This window comes from Corvus kubaryi, unplaced genomic scaffold (assembly GCF_017639235.1).
Source record: "Corvus kubaryi isolate FWS band 111438036 unplaced genomic scaffold, C.kubaryi_AGA036_p1.0 split1-131, whole genome shotgun sequence".
Lineage (NCBI taxonomy): Eukaryota > Metazoa > Chordata > Aves > Passeriformes > Corvidae > Corvus > Corvus kubaryi.
The window spans coordinates 5,146,500-5,167,237 of NW_024582073.1; the positions used below are offsets into that span (position 1 = coordinate 5,146,500).

Genomic DNA, 20,738 nt, shown 5'->3' on the forward strand with positions numbered 1-20,738 from the left:
TCTGTGTGTTTTATGTAATAGTATGATCTCTAAGAATCACTAAAAGATATCAGGTATATGTTTGGCCCAACCTTAGCTGAAATCTTGATTTGTGTGATGCTTTAGTGCAAACTGGCTTTGTGGCTTGTGGCAGTGTATGTTCGATATCCGGGTTGTCTGTTAATATCAAACTTGTAGGGGCAGAAGTTGACTGGATTTATTTTAAAAAGTCTGATGGTAAGATAACACACTTAAACACAAAAAGCCAATGGCAATTAGAAAACAAATGTCTTTCAAATGGACTCAAACAGTCATTGCGGGCTCCAAACTCCTTTTGGTTTTCGCTTGATAGGACTGGTTTGCCATTTTACCCTTGCCCCCAGCTCTCATTTTTCATTTCTGGTACCAGTGTCCACCATGATCTGACCCATCACCACAAGTCTGGAGGTTTTCCTGCAGCCCTGAGGAGTTTCTGGAACATCTGATGTTAGATTGGCATAGGAGTGAAGCACAATGCATAAAATGAAGGTTTGAGAGAAAAGAGATGATAGAAAAGGCAAGAATGTGGAGGAAAAGCACAAGATGGGCTTGTTTTGACTGTCAATCTCCTTTTATGACTCACTGCTTACAGCCTTCACAGCATGTATTGCCTTCATCCTTTCTGCTATTTCTGAAGTATTTTTCTATCACAGTTCATAGTTCCTTTCACTGCAATCAAGAACTGTGCTAAACAGTTCATAGTTTTATTCACCAGATGCATTTAACACAATGTTCTACTGCGTGAAACCACTGAGTCCTTGCTTTCTGCTTGTTTTCTGCCCTTTCACCCTCAAAAGTCTTTGTGAAATGTGCACACCACAGAGTATCTCCACCAACTTGAGAACTGGAAAAATCATAATTTCAACTTCCCTTGTTCCTCATGTGCCTTTCTTGACTAGATTCAAGAGCTGTCTGATGCTCTGAAATTTTTGTCTGTCCGAAGAGACATATGTAAACTGTTATTCTTCCTTTTGATAAGGAACTGTCTCTCACTCTGAAGAAATTTAGCCTTTCAATTGTTTTATAACTCCTTTCAATTTTGTCTTTAGTTTTTCACATCCTCTTAGAAATGTGGACTCTAGGACTGGGCACAATATATAGGAATTAATCCTGACAGTGCCACATAGTGTAATAAACCTGCTGTCCTACTTCTGTCCCATGGATACTGTATTTCATAGTTACATTGGTCCTTTTGCTATGGCCTTGAGGTATGTTTATTATGGATTGGATCAAAAAGGCAGCTGAGCTAGTTTGCTTTCTCTAACAAAAAAAAGTTCGCTTCTACTCAAGAGCAGCTGCCTACAGAAGATTAAGAGAAGAGGACAAGGTTATATGATACTCTCACTGTTCCAATCATTATGAGTTCTGTAACAGTTGTGGTTTCTGTGTATTTACTAATATTTGATGGAATTTTTTCCCCTGTGAGTTTTCCCATCTCCTTTGTGAGCCCAAGTAAGAATTTAACAGCCCAATAGCATTTGGCAAGATGTTCCACGTCTGAGCAAATTGCACAAGGAACTACCTACATTTAATTTGCTCTTTGAACTGGCTTTTACCAGCTTCATTTATTGCCTCTTAGTTGTTGTGTTGAGACAGAGTGAGCAATTTTTCCCTACCTGCCTTCTCTAGTCCACTCATGACTTTTTAGACCTTTTCTCTCTACTGGGTCATCTATTTTTCTAACCTGAAGGATTATACCTAGTGATCTAAGCAGGCATTCAATCCTTTTCTTTGTCCTGAGCATCTCTCGAATCTTTTTTCAGCAGTCATCTCCTGGGACTGAATCTCCTTCTTCTGCAGACATGATCTGCACTATTGAATGACCAAATTGGTTATACTATATTTTTGTGATTTATACCCTTTTTATTTGTTTTCTGTCCCTCTAGTTTTTTATCCCTTGCTTTATAGTGTTTGAATACTTTCCCATTGTTTTCCTCAAAGTTGATAGGAGTTTTAGCCTGATAGGATATTATGTTATCCCTGTGCCCTTTTCTCCATTTTGAACCCCTACCATCTTCTGGCAATTTTCTCCAAGACTTGCAGAAACAAACAGTGTCAGAAACCACACACAAAAAATCCTGACGTGCATAGCACCAAGATCTTTTTCTGATACAGGTTTTATCTGGACTGTGCCTGTATTCCTTTTTCATTCTTCTGACACTGTTTTTGCTGTGCTGATTCGTGTTTTTACCAAGCTTGTCTGTAGAAGCTATCACAGCTAAAAGCTTTGACTGAGTAGGTTGGAAGTATTCCCTTTTTAACCTGCTGATGAGTCTCTTATGTCAGACATGAGGTGATTTAAGTAAAATTCTCCTTATCCTTGCAGAGCTTTGTCTAATAAAATCTAGACTTATTAAATATCCTTTTTTCAGTACAGTGTTGCTCCTGAGCCCCCATGAACCCATTAAAATATCTTTACACAGCTGTACATGTAGATGATCTCCAAAGAGAGAGGGAAAAACCGGACCATATGATGTAATGATATATTGCCCAACAGCATAATTCACTGTGATGAGGTGATTTTGGTGCTGTGGAAGATGAGATATCAGTGGGCATTTGAATTCTCTCAAAATGTACGTATAAGTCTTGCAGTACTGACATAGTGACAGAATCTGCTTGTTGTAGCAGAAGAAACAAAAATAACTGAAGAAGTTGTAAGCTGATTAAAACCAGGAAATTGTTGTCAAGCAACTGTGGTGCTCAGTAAAGACAGGAGAAACGTGTTAAGAAGAAATCTTAATTATGTTGTCCAAAATACAGTTTATTTTATGTCCTAAGCATATTAGGTTAAAGAAAAATACTGGAATATACTACTTTGGCTATGGGATGTAGATGGAATCCAATTGCTTAGGTCATGATCATAGGCTAGGGAGTTACTGGCAGAAAGAACTGTCCTGGGTTTTGCTTTTGTTTTGGTTTTAGAAATGATAGGGCTTGAAGAGCTTGTTTTAAATACTTGTGTTGTTATCACATATTAGCTGTTAAGTGTCAGTGTTGTGTTTTTGGAATTATGCAAGACACATTAAAAAAATTATCTCTGACCAGAAGAGCTGACAAATGCTGTGCTTTTAAAAAGTTTTATGTTGTCAGTAAATTCTTCTTGCCTTTGACTTGTCACTGTGTTTGGTAGTAACTGCTAACATCCTGGACAGACATTCATTAGGTGTATCAAAGGAGTTTTGGTGTCTGTTGTGTTGACTGATAGACAGTAATTAAGCATCTGACCATATGACAGTGTACTGAAGAAGTCATCCAGTGAGCAGGTGATTATTTATATAATTTTCTTTTATCTGTTGGCAACCTTAAACTCTAGTTCATCTAGGCTTCAAGCCAGCACTGTTGCATAAGGAGGCAGTCCAATCTTTGTCCTTCACAACTAGTGTGTTTCTCTGGCCAAGCTGTAAACCCAAGCAGACAATCAGTATGGTTAAAATGATTTGTTTTAATGCACAGTCACAGAAACACTCCAGCAGGTGCAGAAGTAAGAGGCTGCTGTGGTCAGTGGAAGGTGAGAATGAAGTCTAATTGGGAGAGCATGGACGTAGGATGAATGTGAATCTATCTTTGACAGCATGAGCCAGGTTAAATACAGCTTCTGGAAAGCTTACTCTTTTTCATTTATTTGTTTACAGTAAAATTTTAAGATACTGTCTCTCTACAAGGAGAGCCTGAAAATTGTCTCTACAGTTTTGAGAACATAGCTCCTTGGGCAGTGTTCAGAGTGGGTGATAAATGCGGAAAAGAGGACAGGAGATCGATTTGGCTCTGTAGGGATATTTCATTAAAGACAGAAGAATCATTAAAGTAATGACAGGGGAGACAGGTCCTAGATTCTTTTACTGTTTCCTGTGTCTCTCACTAGCAGTTTAGTTCTCCACTGTTTTCTTTATATGCGTATTCTAGGTGGGTTTCTGTAACGTTTATCAAGTGAATAGACAGTGCCGTTAAAGAGAGGAAGATGCAGTCTCTTGGTATTGGCAGGGGCAAGTCATAAAGCTGTTTTGGTCCCCAGCAAAAGGCAATTGATGTCTCTCCTGATCTTTATGGCTTACTCTTTTTTTTTTTACTGGAAGCAGCCATTTACTGCCAGCATCTTACACCTCCACTCTCAATCTGCTGTGAGTTGACTGAATGGTTTGTCTGCTTTCCCCTAAGGCCAAAGTTTGCTCATTCTCACTGTGAGGAGAGGCTTTGTCAGCCCCTCCCCAGCTGGAAACATAAGTTTGAGACTAAAACTTTACTTCCTGCAAAAGGAACTATATAGACAGTGGACTTTGGTTATCTAAAATTTCCTGTCTTCATAACTGGATGCTCTATATTTTGACATACACAGATTGAAGTGTTTCCTAATGGTGAGGGTGGGATACTTTGAAGAAGATTTTTTTTTTATTGTGTTCTGGGTTGCTTTTTCTTGAATCATACCCTGCAAATATGTAAAGAGAAGACAAAGCAGAGGTACATTTTTATCAAAACCTGCCTAAGTCAATAATTATAAGGATTTCTAGAGCTTCATATGGCAAATCATAATTTGAATGGTAAGATCATACTTAACTGATTTATTGTGTCAGATCACTAGTCACCCATAGGCCATTTAATAAATACTAAATACATGAAATAATTGTTTTGCAGGGAGTACAGACATCTTCCCACCCATATGGAAATTTTGTGCAATCGACCCCAAATCTCAGATGGCCAAACAGTGTAAAACAGCGAGTAGCAGAACTGCAGCATATGATTTATGGGCAGCTGAGCACTGCAGGCAGCAAGGACTCCTCCTTAGCTTGGCAGCGCCTGTTGTTTTCACTAAAATGACTATTGCTGCAGAGATCTATCACCATCAAAGGATCTGAGCCAGTTGCACATAACCACGAGGTCCTCCTTTGGTGCCATTGTCTCTTTTAGCAGCTAGAATGTTCTTGCCTCTGTCTGGACAGTGGGGAAGTTAATGTGCAGTGTAGCAAAATCACAAACCACAAACAGTCAAACCCAGGTAAACCATGAAAAATCAAATAGGGTAACATTGGAAAGAGAAGGAGCTGTTAATAAATAGGCCAGTCCAGGAGCATGGGGCAGGAAATTATCCAAGGACTTGTGAGTTCCCACTGTTTCTTCTGCTGGTTTTACCTGCAGCTGTGTTTTGGGGTTGTTTTTTTAGTTTTGGTTTTCCCCAATAAAATTCTTCACTTGTATAAAGCTCTGTGATTCCCATTCCAAAAATTTCTGTTTAACTCATGTAACCTCTGAAGGAATTAAACATGTTTTGCTTCCTAAATGGAAAGCCGCTAGAATATTTACATAGTGAAGTAGTCTCTAAGGATTTATCTCCTTCTTCCTCCTGGATTTTAAAAGAAAATAAATTCCACTTGGTTGAAGTTGATTTTTGCTTTAATATTTTTAATGATGGGTTGAGGACACTGGGCTGGAAGCACAGGGATTAGAGTACTCAGTTCTCTTCTAAGTTTTGTCAGGGACACGTGTTAATTCAAGTAAACTCTGACCCTCTTCTTCTCTTCCTCCCAAACTCACTCTGTTTTCTATTTTGTAAAATAAGTCTAATGATGCATATGGCTTTAGATTCTTACAGGGTTTTTTAATACTGAAAATAATACCTCTCACAAAATTGCAAAACATTTTTTTCTTGGGTTATTACACTTCCTCCTAATTCCTGTAGATCCTATAAATAAGATTTTAAATAAGATTTTGAAGCACAGTGTCATATTCAGTGTTTAAAGCCCCCCAAAAAATATGTTTGTACTTTCTTCACTATTCTCCCATCTGCCAGAATTCAGCTCTTTTGCAAAAATCAGCAAAGTGACATCAGTTTATTTACCCTTAGGGACATCAAACTATTACATGGCTTAAGTTCTAAAAATAAATTACTAAGGAGGCTGGAGAAAAGAGAAGGAAAACAACAAAAATCTGTCACAAACTCTCCCTGAATTCTAGAGAATATATGATTAGAGTATTAAAATGTCCAAACAATGCAACAGAGCAGAAAGTGTTAGAGCTTGGGCCTTTTAGCTGGCTCTGCATTAAGCAGCATTGATGTTTTTATACAGCCTTTGGAAAGCTCTGAACTGACCTGTTTTTATTGTTTTTATTGGCTCCCTTGATGATAGACAAATGGGGCTAACTTGAGGCCAACATAACCAGCAGGAAATTTGGGTCATGGGTAGTTACATTTTTAAAACTTGTGTTCTAGGGCTGTTCAATCAGGGTAATTGATTGATTGTTGGGCAGTGCAGGGAGCCCCTAAATCATCAGAGGTGGCCAGATAATGACAATCTGCCAGTGGATTTTGTTTGAGGCAAATTTCCCAGCTCCCTGTGGAGTGATGCTCTCTAGTGAGGTTGCAAGTCCCTTTCTTTTCATGCACGGTCCAGTCCAACTGGCCTGTTTGGACAAAATAGCCTCTGAAACTTGGCAGTTCCATTTGAAGTCCTCTGTGGTGCCATTTCCCAAGAGATAAGGGGAGAAACATTCCAGAGAAGTTCATACCCCAGAAAGACCCTACGTGCATTCTGAAGTTAATGGTTTATTACGGCTCTTTAATTTTTTTTCCTCTTTCATTTTTACTTTGAAGATAAGAGGTGGCAATTCTTACTTGAAGTTGTTGAGTTTTAGCCTGCCCTACAGTAAATCACCTTGAAAGTTTAGACATGATTTTTTTTTATCATGTATGTTTGAAAGTTTGCCAAAGATGCTGTACCTGTGTCCTTGCAGGAGCTATCCTCAAGCAGGAGCTGTTCACTCTACTGTTGTGCATCCTCAGTGCTCCATGCCTGTGGATAATCTGTGCATGCAAAATACAGCTTTTGAAAATGCTCATCTTCAGTGGTGTAGCAGCATGCTATGGGATGTTTAGAGGTAGAGTGAAGTAGAGTTTGTGTGTTGGGAGTGGAGGAGGGGAATAAATGATGTGCCAGTAGATAGTAGATGATGTTCAGTAATACCTGGCATAGGTCTTGCCTCTCCATAAAATTGAATTCAGATTAATTTAGACTGAAATTTGCCATCTATTCCAGAATAACTCCACATGTAGGTTTATCTTGATTTCTTAGACTTTTAGGACTGATTAGGCTTTTGTTCATTGCAGACGGCTTCCTAATGATAGACGCATACCTCTTAATTCCTTGAAGCTTTGTCTTTTTCCATCTTAGGATGTGAAAGGCCTGTTATTTATTGTACTGGCATCCAGATGAGAATTTGTGTCACTTTCCAAGAAGAGGAGGTAATACTGAACTGAGGCAGGGCTGAGTTGAAATCTGGGAATCAATAGCCTTGTCTTGAGGATGGCCCAGCTACCAGCATATGCCTGACCAGTGCCAAACCCCATAGATTTGCTTCCCGGATGGAGCAGTGCTCGGACTTACTGTGTGTGTGATTTAGCTCTCCCTGCCCAAACACAGAGGGTGCCAACCCCTCCTGGGTTTCAGAATGTTCCTTCTTGGCTCTCACATGCTTTTGACCACTGCAGCTTTTTAATTTACTGCTTCAAGTCTGCAGTTGCACTTACTGTTAGGTTTAGTGAATAGTTAGAAAATTCTTCTCCAAGGTATGTATTCAAATGGAAACATAACATCTGACCACACTGAAGTCACAGGAAAGATTGGTCCATGGCAAAACTTGTATATCAAGACCAGGGTGGGGTACAATAGTCCACAGAAGTGTAGTTTCTTGTAGCACAGCCTGGAAAAAAGTTTTTTGGTGCTTAAGTAATTCATGCTTTCTTAATGGCTGAGATCTGTGGTGGATCAGTATAGATATAAAAATGATAGTTTATGAGATGCTTGTTAGTGTTTCTGAGATTGACAAAGAACAACTAAAACAAAATACAACCAGACCCCCTGAAGTCTTGTATGGAGTACACCAGGAGATAAAGCTTTGAGTTTCTGTGTTCCTAAAGTTATTGCATGGTTTTGCTATTATATAAACTTGTGTCTCTTCCTAGGATGTTTGATTTGTATTTTATTTACTTGTTGTGAATCAATTTAAAGGGTATATTATTGGCTGTGGTGCCTATTTACCATGACTAGTCTGTGTGAAGTTACTGTAGTAACTACCAAGAATAAATGTGTGCAGACTTCACTCTTTGAATTACAAGAGATTTGATGTATCACTGTACACTATGAACTGAACCACAGGTTTTCACAGGGGGATCTTTTGGGTGATCACAGGACAAGAGGCAGGGTATGAGTGTTGCCGGAGACCTCCTGGATGGATCTGAGCAATGGTTACCACCAGGAGAGAAAGACTGTTCTTTTCTCCCACACTTCCCTCCCCATACAAGAGCAGCGTGTTCTTCCTGTTTGCCTTGCAGTGGCCCCACTTCTCACCTTATCCTTCTGCTGAGTTCCCAGCTAAGCCAAAGCAGAAAATTAGCATGTAGAAGTTTCATCTGCAGGTGTCTGTGAGCAGTGAGGATGGCAGTTTGATGGTACAATTAGTCACTGGGCTTCTCTGAGTGGCAGAGACCTGCACGATGGATCTAAATGCCATCCCTGGTGTTGCATAATGTGGATGTCAGCAAGTCAATGGAAGCTGAGTTTTGAATCCCCTGCTCATGTACAAAATCAGACCCGAAGAGGAAGCCTAAAATTTAGAGCAAGTGTTTGACCTTGTGCTTTGTACCATTTCTATCCATACCAAGGGATGGATGCTCTCATCCTCTCACCATACTGGTACTTGGAGAAGATCTAATCAGTAGGCTTTTCAAGTGCTAAGATGCTGCTATCATGAATCCCTAAGAAAAAAACTGCAGACAACTAATAAATTCGTTGTCTGAGCAGCAAATAAATCACAGCACCATCTACTGACTACTGAGAATGTGAACATTGAATGATGTGCAGGCAGGAGTATGTCTGGTCCCAACTTAAAAGCACTATGGAGGCAATCTGACACAATCTTCTTTCTGTTTTTCAGACTATCGGCGACTCAGAAATGCCCAGTGTTTTGAACCAGTTATTGCCAATGATCAAGTCTTACAACGAAAGGACAAAAGACGATTATACCTGTGAGGACTTCCTTGTCTTGCTGATATACATATATTCTGTGTTTGGAGAAATCAAATGTGGCAAAGAGCTGGATGCAGCTGAAGAAGAGGTGAAGAAGGCCCTCGTCAAGGCAATTTGTGATGAGCCAGAACCACCTCCTTTGTTGCAGAAAATTACAGGTAAGATTCTGCTTGTGTGGTGAGAAATTGGATGTCTGGGAACGTGTGAACTGGGAGAAGTCTATAAAAATGGCTTGACTTGTCTGTGGTGCTGAGAGTACATGAGTAAGCACAAGGATTTCCTGTAGATTTGTTCCATCTCCTGTGTTCATATATGCCAAATGCTGACAGGCTGTCCTTGAAGAGTGCTGAGTCTGATGAAAGCTCTACAAGTTGTTCTTTTTGTTAAAGGTTGGCTAAGTTTGTGTGTTTTCGTAAGGTAATCTTTTCCACAATTTCTTTCATTGATTGGTGCAAAGTTGACCCTGGGAAGTCAAAATTAATCCTGGAAACATGTTCAGTGAACCACAGTTGCTTTGTGAATATGAGGAGCTGGCTTGTCTGGCATAAAAGAAGAAATGTGTCTAAAACCAACATTGAACTTCTTGCTGAAACAACATGAACATTAGCCCTTAAAAATAGCATGCTAAGCCTTTTTTTAGATAAGCACTCATAGAATAGGAAAGCCCTTACCTCTTGTTGCTGGTATCACGTTTTAGAGAAAAGTAATTGTTAAAAACTTAATTTTAAATGAATGAACTGTGGCTCAGGAGTGGCTTAGCATGGCAGAGGGGATCTCACTTTCTGCTATCAGTTTTCTCAGTATTTGCTAGTATTGAGTAGGTCATTGACCAGGTCATCTTTGAGGTGGGGAGCATATGAACATAAATCAAGATGTTGAGAGCTTACAATTGAAAGCCTAACAAGAATGGGCCTAAGTGGGGAGTCTCAAGGGAAGTGAATAATACTGCTGTTGGTTATTCTGGTACTATTCCCTGTGGACACTTCTAATTCAAAATACAGCTGTGGTCTTAGCAGTCTGCTGTTGCTTTGAGTGTAAAATACTGTAACAGTTAAAAGACTTAGGGTAGGAATGGGCTCCCTCAGTCATATTTGCACTGTGGTGTTATTTTAATACTCCTGGCCACAGTGCCCACAGTGTTCCAGGCTTCTTGTAGGCTTTTGCTTTCCTGTTTTTCAATATGTACTGCACATCTTGTCCACTAAATGGTGCTTCCCTGACAACTTTGGTGGTGTCTTCTAGATGGGATGTAGTAGTTACTAAATCTCTGTTTTCATATTTTTCCCTTTCTCCTATAATCAAAGCTGTTTTAAATCACAATTTTACCAGTTTCTCCTCATTGTGTTTAATGTAAGTATGTGAAGATTTTAAGTCTCTAAAACTTCAGTCAAGTACCAAAGAGAAGCTGAGGAGAGACCCCCCAGTACAGGTAATTTTAGACCAAGCCCATCATTATCATGTGATTAAATTAATTGCTTAACACAAAGCCAGAGTCTTCACATCCTTATATTTCTGTATCTTTGTTTTAGCACAACCATGTCTGTGCAATCTGCACAAGTAGGTGATAGTGTTGCATACTTTTTGCATACTTATTGCTTGCATACTTTTTTGGTTCATCCGCATTTTTTGGTCTTATTTATTTGGTCATATTTATTTTGAGTTATTCATGGGAGAGGGCGAAGGAAAATTAACATCTATCGTCATGACCAGAAATAAGTTTCGTTTTGGCAGCAAATTATAAACTGAAATTTCTAGGAATACTCCATAGGTGGTTTTCAAGCCTTTATTTATCCAACCATTTGCTTTGTCAGTACTAGTGGAATTTGCTGAATTCACAATTTGCTGTATTTACAGTTGAATTGGGAAGACCTGAAACTTGACCAGCCTTAGACCTACTCCTTCTCGACCTCTGTTTTGCCAGGCCTGTGTTCTACAGCCTGCAGCCCTCTGAACCTTAGGTAGCTTGCTTGCTACTTTAAAGGCAAAGCAAGTCAGATCTGTAGGACCTTCCACAATCCTTCGAAGGCACAGCAGGACTCTCTTTGTAGCAGGGCTGAAAGTCAGGGAATAGAGAGCAGTGCCTGTTTCTCCTTTTCGTACAGTCGCAGATACAATGCCAAGACATATTCTGCTACCAGCAGAACATCTATGAACTACAGACTGACTATTCCTTTTAGCAGATGCAGATTGGCATATTTTCACAAAGTCAGCACAGCTCTGCAAGTTAGCAACAGCCACAAGTCTGGACAGATCATGTTCCAGACCTACAGTGTTCTGCCCTCATTTTACTTTTAAGTCAGAAACAAGAAAACCCTTTTTTTATTCTTAAAGGGCCACAAAAGTTAATTAGTTTAAAATAAATTTCAATAATGCTTAGAATTATTCAGTCATGATCAGAATGAAGTAAAATGTTCATGGTCTTTTATTTTCACCTGTCCATCAAGGTAAGTAATAGGAAGACTGTTAAATGGGATGTATCAGGAGAGAAAACAGTGCCAATTACTGGGTGGGTTTGAGACATCACCTGCTGGCTCATTCCTCACCTCCAGGTTGAAGTTTCAAATCCTGCAATCCATGATTGGACAGCTTGAGTTATAGCAACAGATAGCAAAACTCACTGTTGCCTGTAAAAAAGAGCACACAGAAGTAATAATACATAGGCTGAAAATCCAAGAACTTCAAAGTTGAGAAATGCCAGTAAATAATTTTCCCATGTAACCATCATTTGACTCCTGTGTGCATTGTAGCAATTTCATGATTGTGTAATGTATTTTCTATGAGCCATGGCTGCATTCACTGTATGGACTGAACACCACAGAGAGCTAGAACAATATAGCTTCAGTTACTCTTCACATGCGGAAGAAGTACTAATAAAGTAAGTGAGACTTATGATATTCAGCAAGTAACTTTCTCTGGCTCTCACTTTGCAGTTGATGAAGTGGACTGGTGCTCTCAGCTTTGTGACCCATTTTGGAACTTGAAACAGAAAGTCATTAAATTACATTTTGAGGTATTAGTGATTACGTGTCTTTGAACAGAGGGGACTTTGTGCTCTGCTTCCCGATACACCTGGTGCCTGATGTTTTTAGCTTGGACCCAACACTGCACTAAGGCTCTGTGGTTGATTAAAATTGAAATTAAAAGCCATATCTTAGCTGTGGCTCTGAACTGCTGCCTCAGCCTTTTGCTTTCTTCTTTTCTGCAAAGCGTGGAAGTTGTGCAGTCTTGACAAGTACACATTTTTCTTGGTTTTATTTGTTGCTCCCATAGAGTCACTTGAGAAATACAATGCAAAACCTTTTAAAAACTTTAGAAGACTTGTCTTTTGGGATCAAATTATCAGTCAAAGCAACAGTCAGGTTTATTTGAATTATCTTTTACTCCGATTATACTTGTTAAATGTAAACTTACTGATGCTTGCCTGAGTCTAGGCCTATAGGAAATCTCCAGTTATGTGACTATGTCACAGACCTAGTGCAAATCTCCCCCAAAAGAGGCAGCCCATAGGTGCACAGGGGATGTTTGTGCTATTTGGTGTTACCTAGTAAAATTGGACTAGTATTTGCAGTAGTGGAAAGAAAGCAATTGTCCCATTGGCCACACTAGGTTTCCCTAAGGCACTCTAGGTTATAGCCCTCTGCAGAATACGTTAAAGATGCAGCACTTGCACAAGCTTATATTGTGTAAGAAGCACAAGCCCTTCCAATTTCCTGGCTGTTGAGTGTTAGGATACTCAACCTTTCTGTCACCTGAACATATGTTTTCCCAAATATTTGTACAATAACATTCTGCATTTATGTTACACCTTGTTTCATTGAAGCACTAAAAAATATCCTGGAACTGCTAAGTAAAATGAAAATGCAGTGCATTAATCACCCATTGAGTTTTAAGAAATATTATACTAATTTTTGCATGCATAATAATATAAAAGTACATTAGCAGTGTCTTGTTTGATGGAACTGTTAAATAATAAGTGTAATACTAGCCTATCTTAATGCCTTGGGTAATAAAACTGAATGTAACAGTTCCAAGATTTCTCCTGGGTGTAATTTACCTCAAACATATGTTCTTCATCACTGATTCCAGCAGAATGTTACAAATTGGAGGAGAAAAAGAATAGACCAGAGCATAATGGAAAAAGATGCTTTTCCCAGAATGCTAGGTTTGGGAGCTTTAGGGGTGGGGCTTTTTGGCAGCTGTTTGGAAAAAAAAACCACTGCAAAATAGCGTATTTATTTTATCACGCTGTCTGTTCATCTAGTTTTCTAAATGTCTGCGTAGAGCTGTGCGCAACTGCAAACGTCTGCAAAAGAAATGCTAATAGAGCCACAAAGCAATAAAAAAATCTATTTTTTCAGCTGTGCCATTCTCTTTTCATCTGCAAGTCTCTGTGGGAGCTTTGTAGAGCAGATCTGCCTTCCATGGTGTGCTCTGAGGACCCGCAGCCCAGCCCCAGCACAGGCAGCTGGCTGTGCTGCCCATATGCAGTAACTTTCACCTGTCAGGGCTGTATCAGTTGTATCCTCTTGAGCACAGGTGTAACAGGAGCTCTTTGTGCCAGGAACTGCTGGTATTTTTAATCACAAAATGGATTTCTGGACCTTTCTTTTCCTTTTTCTAAATTCTGTGTGTTATGTAATACGGTGGGAAAAGCAAACTGAGAAATCTTTAAGTAAAGAGCAAAGTGGAAATGCAGAGTTCTTTTAATGTCTGGAGTCCTGCATAAGGGAAGTACAAGCTGTCTGAAGTCTGTATTGTTCCCTTTTTGATATGTGTATAAATCAAGGGACTGGGAATTCCTCATCTTTTATTTGTCTGGAGATATGTCTGAATCTTTGGTTGTGGGGGCAGAGGTTAGATGCTATTTCTTCCTTCTTCTCATAGATCTGGGTTAAATTTAAAAGAACAGAGTAGAGGCGACAGTGGCAGATTCCTTGCCCATGGCAGAACTAGAGGGTCTCTTCCAACTCAGACCATTCTGTGATCCCATGATTCCAAGATTCTGTGGAGTGTAGGCATTGCCATATTGGATTAGACATGTCTCCACTGATCCTGCTTGTCCTCAGCACAAGATTTTTGGGGGAAATGTTTCATATTAATGAAGTTACATGCTAATGCCAGTGTGGCCTAAGTATCATTAGCCCTAAAATCAATCCTGGTTTTGCAATAAGCGTTTGCATTCCTAGACAGGGACAGCCAGTTCTCTCAGAGGACAGACATTATTTGGTTGTGGTCTTCACTTCACTGCTGGTTTGAAGCAACAATTTCCCAAACCTGGCTATATTATGGGTGGGTAGGTATATATGAAATTGGCTGAGGTTATAATGTAGCCCCTTTAGACTGAATATGCCATTTGTTTTGTGTAGGAGAGAGCTTCCCCAGCTTCACAGTAGAGGTATAGCTCAGGTCTCTGATAGTGGTTTTTATTCATACCAAAAAATAAAGCATTGTTCCAAACATAAAATTCAAGAGTAAATTCTGAGTGATTTTAAAGTTTACATGCTTTTATCACATGTGTTTTCTAAAGTTAATAAAGTTTGCAGTAGCTCAGTGGAAGGCTGACCCACCCCCTCTCCTTCATACTAGCTGATTTCTAAGTAATCTGTGAGTTTTGCAGCAGAACTGATGGGAAAAAGTAGTAATGACTTGAGAAAAATGAAACACATTAATGGCAACATGTAGACAAATTAGAGAAGGGTTAATCTGGTGTTTCTATATAGTGTGGGTGTTTATGTTGGGAACTATAACTGGCTATATTGATCCAATATAAAATTTTAAAAGCTGCAACCAAGTTGTTGCTTGGGATCATTTAGGGAAATACAGAAAAATAAAAATTAAATATTGTCCTTTCTGAGTTTGCAAAGATTACATAATTCAAGAAATTAAAAGTTCTTTGTTTTGAATATTTAGAGAAGTCTTAATGAGCTGTGCCGTCTTCAAGCCTTCTCAAGATCTTCCATTTTGCCCATTCATGCTTCAGTAGCTCTGCATTTGCATCTGCACAAAAAACCAAGCTCCATGTGTAAGCAATGCTGGATCCTGCTGGGGCATTCCTGCATGTCATTCCTGTGGGTACAGGATTTAGGTTTAAAAATTGATCCATGATTCCAGGTGTGTGTGGAAATTGGCTGCCAGTAGCTTTCGTAAATAGGCATCAGCTCCCCACCAAAACAAAGGTTTCTAAGTGTTGTGGTTTAACCCCTGCCAGCCCCATGCAGCCCCCACTAATTCACTCCTCCCCCATGGGATGGGGAAGAGACTCAGAAGAGTAAAAGTGAGAAAACTTGTGGGTTGACATAAAGACTGTTTAATAGGTAAAGCAAAAGCTGTGTGCACAAGCAAAGCAAACCAAGGAATTCATTCACCACTTCCCATGGGCAGGCAGGTAGGTGTTCAGCCATCCCCAGAAAAGCAGGGTACATCACATGTAACAATGACTTGGGAAGAAAAATGCCATCCTTCCAAATGTCTCCCCACTTCCTTTCTCCTTCTTCCCCCAACTCTATGTACTGAGCATGACTCCATATGGTCTGAAATATCCCTTGGGTCAGCTGGGGTCAGCTGTCCTGGCTGTGTCTCCTCCCAGCTCCTTGTGCACCCTAAGACTCCTTCTGGAGTGAGGGGAGGAGCAGAAATGGCCTTGAACTCTCTGTAAGCACTGCTCATCAGTAACTAAAATATCCACTTGTTATCAACCCTATTTTCACCACAAATCCAAACCAGACTTGTACCAAATCCTGTGATGAAAATTAACTGTATCTCAGCCCAAACCAGCACAATAAGCTAAATGGTTCATGTTAAAAGTTCGCTAGGGTTATACAGGGTGGGGGAATACCTTAACACATCAAATAGCTAAACATTTTGAAGGTCCAGTCAGGCTTCTCTCAGAAATACTGATTAGCTTCTTCTGGTCTTTGTTGCTAAAAGGTCATTTTTGTGCCTAATGTCAGTGGGACAGCTTTGCACTCGTTTGAAATGAGAAGAAGACCTCTTTCCACCAGGTTAGGCTGTTCGTGTGCATGATTGTAGGCTGCATTCTTTGGGTAATCTCTTCTGTTTCCTGCAAGTCATAACTGCAGCTTCTTAATGAAGGCAAATGCCAGAAATGTCACAGAGTATGATCTATATCTGTCTGCTGTGATAGAGAGGGGAACTGCAAATGCTGGTGTGCTGTGGCTGTGCAAACTTCAGGGCTGCTGCCCTCCACCATGGGTGCATTTCAAAGAAGAAAACTTCTCATAGGATGGCTCTAATCAAGTGATAGAAAAGAAACTCATCTTAGGTTATGGCAGTGTTTCTTTCTCACATGCTCCCTGTGTCTCATCCAGTAGTGAGGAGAAGGTCCTTGTCCTTCAGACCCCTTCCAGGCTGGCATGCGGGTAAGATGCAGTTGGAATGAGTTTTCCCTTTTGGATTGGGCAACAAAATGTAGTCTCTGTTGTTAGAGCTAAGTAGTTTCATCATGCAACCATGCAGGCATTATTATTGCAGCCAGAGAACATCCAGATTATTTTCTTCCCAATTCTGAAATGACAGTTGGATATTCGGGAGCCTTTTCTTCCTGTTGCGCCATCTGATTTTATAGACACCTAAAATACCCCTCTCTGACTGTGTGTAAGATGACTTCCTGGTATCTCTACTTCTCAGTGTGTTCTGGACATGATCCAGGGGAAAGTATTTGTGGTCCAGCAGTCCCAGATGATGGTGGATCTGACGTTCACCCTGCCAAGAGCACTGGGAAGACACGAGCAAAGCCGTTGTCTGGCCAGCTGAGAGAGGCTGTGTAGGGAGCGCCTGCAGTTTAGTTAATGCTGAGATGCTGCCACTGCTGCACCAGTTCAGTCCTTTGCTTCATGGTAACAGAGCCATTGGGCAAAAAAAGGTCACTTCACATGTCCCAAGATATTTATCTGATTTACACGACAGTCAGAAGGATTCATGGGGACTTTTGTGATCTCTGCAAAAGCAAGGAGAAATTGGGTATGCGCTGAAGTAATGACCTGCTCTGCTTTAGCCACTGACTTTGCAGATGTATGTATCCTAAATTTTATCAGCTCTCCTTAGGATACTTGAGCTCTCCAAGACCACAGTACCTTTCTGCTGTGACCTTTCTAAAGCCTTCCTCCCATTTCTGTTCAAAATCTGTGTGGAAGTGGAAGATGAGTGAGCCAAATGAATTGACTGCAGGCTTTGTGTCACTGCTTGTGTGGATTCCTGGCCTATTTATTTCTCATCTGGGAAACATGGAGGGGTTTCTAGTGGAATTTGTTTGGAAGACAAATTGTAATAGTTTTCTGAATTAATTTATATCTATATTTGCATAGGCATAGTTTTTATAGGTTTTAAAAATATGAGGCATAACTTAAATATCAGTATTAAAAAGTTATGGTCCTAAACATGAATAAATCTGGTTGCTTTCTACACATGCAGGTATATTTTGTTTGGATTTCAGGATGTACATTAAAATCTATGGTAGAAGACAATCCCAATGGAAGGCCAGTGGCATTGGGGATTTTTTTTTTTAACCTTTCATATGTTGTCTGTTTATTTTGTCTTCAACACCTGCTCTCAGTTGGTTCCAAACTGGATAGTAATTTTCATTGAAATGTTTATAACATGAAGTCTTTTTTTCTTTTTTTAACATGAGACATATGCCTGCAGCTCTGCAGGCCACTGTCTTGCTGCCAACTTAGCAGACAGCCAACTGCAACAGGAGACTGATACCCTGCAATTTTCATTAATGATTTATATTCTTTTTCAGTATGCAATTTCAATAGCATGTAGAAGATGCTTCTAACATCAAATACATCTTTGCTTTAAGCATAAAATGAAAACAGAAGCTTCTTTAGAATTAGGCAACTTTTAAAAAGGTACTTTTGTATGTATGTGGCATGATTAAATAATTTTTTTTGTTCTTTTCATACAAGTCGCTTCCTTGTCAAACCTTCAAGTTTTGATGTCATGTTGTAAAATTATGAGTAAATTCTTGCTGTTCTGCAGAGCACACCCAGCCTAGGAAACCAGAAATGGTGAAGTATTAAATACCTGTCAAAAGAAAAGAAAGATTTGTTAGTCATCGTCCATAGGACAAAGCTAGTGAGATTGTTTTAGGGATGTTTTTCTTTTGTATACAGACACAAATGTTAAGGTATTTGCTGTAGATTGCAAAGTTTTGCTTGGTCCATTTGAGTGCTTTCTTGTAAGAATTTCTAAGTATTCTATTCTAATTCTTGTCAATTTCGTATCTGTTTTAAATGCACGGTGTGTGCTGGCACAAGGACAGACAGCATTGCCTCTGCAGAGGCAAGGAGGAATAATTGCCATCTTCAGATACTGCTAGTTATTTTATTCAGCTCAGTGGTGGTGGTAATTCTCTTGTGCTTACCATGAGATTTTATCAGAGGTAAATTCTGTTCTTTGAATTTTGGACTGTCAACCTATGTCATGCTAACAATCTCCACGTATTTTAGTGGTAATGCACTCATTTTAGTCAAGATAATTTGCTTTCTTATATACTTTCACATATACACAATATTTTAAGTGTTAGGTTCTGCTTCTGTATAAATTGGTGTGAAAACATACAGGTCTCCTCGTGTTTGCAACAGTCCTGAGATCAAGTTTAAAGGGTGGATCAAACTGTTTTGGTGTAGTCTATGGATCAAGTCTGACTTGGGGATAAGCAGAATTAAATATTTTCATTGATCTGTCAACCTTGCCTAATGCAACTTTTTTTTCCACATAAAAATTAAATACCATCTTTAGAAATGTTGTTAGTGCTACTACCATTTTTGTTTTCAATAATGTCCAAATATTGTCCTGTACTACATAAATTCAAAAACTCTACCTTATTAAATCAGTACTTTCTCACAAATCTCTTCATGTGTAGTCAAGCTCTAGAAAGAAAGAACTAAGAAGCAGATCTTTCATGGTCTTGAATTTTAAATCAACATGGAGAAGGCACTCTCATAGTCCTTTCTCCCTATTTGTTCTTGTTTAGTTTTAAATTTTATAGTTGAGTAAATGTCACCTCTGGTGGTTAAAGTTCAGGTCAAGTTACATTTTGCGGTGACCCTTCTGCTCTGTTGCAGACACTGGGACTGTGGCCTGTCAAGACAGGAAAGCTCACAGATCATAGCCTAAGGATTTTTTTCTCCCTCCCCTTTCTTTCTCAGATATCATTTTGTCAGGCAAGGAAAGTAATGTTTGTAAAATTGGATTGAGGGAGCTTTGTTAATTGAGACTTTTGTGTAAATAACAGAATGATGTTTGTGTCATACACAATTTTAAAAAGCCAATTGCATCACTAAGGCTAGTTTAGAACCAGATGTGTTATTCTCTCGTACTTTCCCACTTTATTTATTAAAATAAACATTATTGTGGGAGTAGTTGCCTGATAAGAGGTGGCAATAGCCAGTCATAACCAATTAGACGAATTTGTCTAGCGAAAAACAATACAAATAGGGATTTGACTTGCATGGGTTTGTGTTAAAATGGTGAATGTGTGGATATAATGTGTGAATGTTCCTTGTTGATTCAAATCTCATTCAGGCTTTTGTTTCTGGTGCTGCCTGTGCATATTTGTTTTACAGATCTGTGTACACCTTGTGTATTGATGTAGCCACCAAGACCTTAAAAAAATAATAGAGGGAGAGAGAACTAGAATTAGAGTTATAAAACAGTCTTTGGGGAATGCTTACAGCCACAGAGAGGTGCTGCTGCTGGTTCACCAAGCTGCACTTCCTAGATGACATGTTTCCCAGGCTGTTACTGAATGTCAGCATGTCTGTACCCAGAAGGCTCCCCAGAGATATGCCAGGATCCCAGAGGGAATTCTGACTTTTTGCTTTTAAAATGTTGAGCAATTGGAGAATATATAGAAATGGCAGAAGCACTCTTGTGTTATCTTAAAGGAGATATCTTGTGTTATCTTTATTAGACTGGAGGCTGCAAAAGAGAAAAACCTAACAGAAATTTAGAAAAAGCCATGCCTTCAACAGGCTTGCCTAAAAGCAGGTGAGAACTGGGAGTCAGAGAAAGAGAAACTAATTCCTCAGTTTCTTCATCTTTTGCACCTTTCTGTCATCTTCCCCATACTCTGCCCGCATTCCTGCAAATCCTGTGCACTAAGAAGAAATGGCAGAAGTTGTAGGGGCTAATTGATTGCTTCTGCATCTTAATGTTGTTCATGCTGGGGAACTGTATTCTGGCATTTGTTAACTTTTGAGCACTTGCCTTCACAAACTCACTGTTGTTGTTCCTTTGATGCTTTCAACATAATTTCTGAAGTAAGCAAATAAAATACTTAAAAGCTGAAACAATGTTTTGACTGTAGAGAATGATACTTATTTTACTGGCAAGTTCAAATAATTTGTCTGCACGTCATCACTATCCGCTGCTTGCACTAGTGATCAATGCAACAGCAGGTTGTCTGCCTTGTCTTCCAAATGGACCAAATGTTCACCAGCGGGTAAACACACCACCTAGGCTTTGCAGGTATTTGACAGCAACAGAGTACTGAGGTTTACGAAGAATTAATTCAATTTGAGATTTCCTGACTATATTCTTTTAGTTTCTTTTGTCTCTTCATGCCACAGCTCTTCCTCCACCACCCATCTCATATTCCTCCCTGTCCATCTGTTATAACATCTGCTCCCATTTCCAGCCAGCTGCCTCTGTCTCTCCATCACCCACATGTATCCAGCCCTT

General features: G+C 39.5%; 1 protein-coding gene across 1 annotated transcript in view; it reads left to right on the top strand.

Annotated features, from left to right (window-relative positions):
- SCFD2 (sec1 family domain containing 2) overlaps nucleotides 1–20,738 on the top strand; it is a 195,569-nt gene that overhangs the window by 76,780 nt on the left and 98,051 nt on the right. Inside the window, exon 5 of the mRNA XM_042053407.1 lies at nucleotides 8,941–9,190. Coding sequence (XP_041909341.1) covers nucleotides 8,941–9,190 — 250 coding nt within the window. The remainder of the gene's footprint in view (nucleotides 1–8,940; nucleotides 9,191–20,738) is intronic.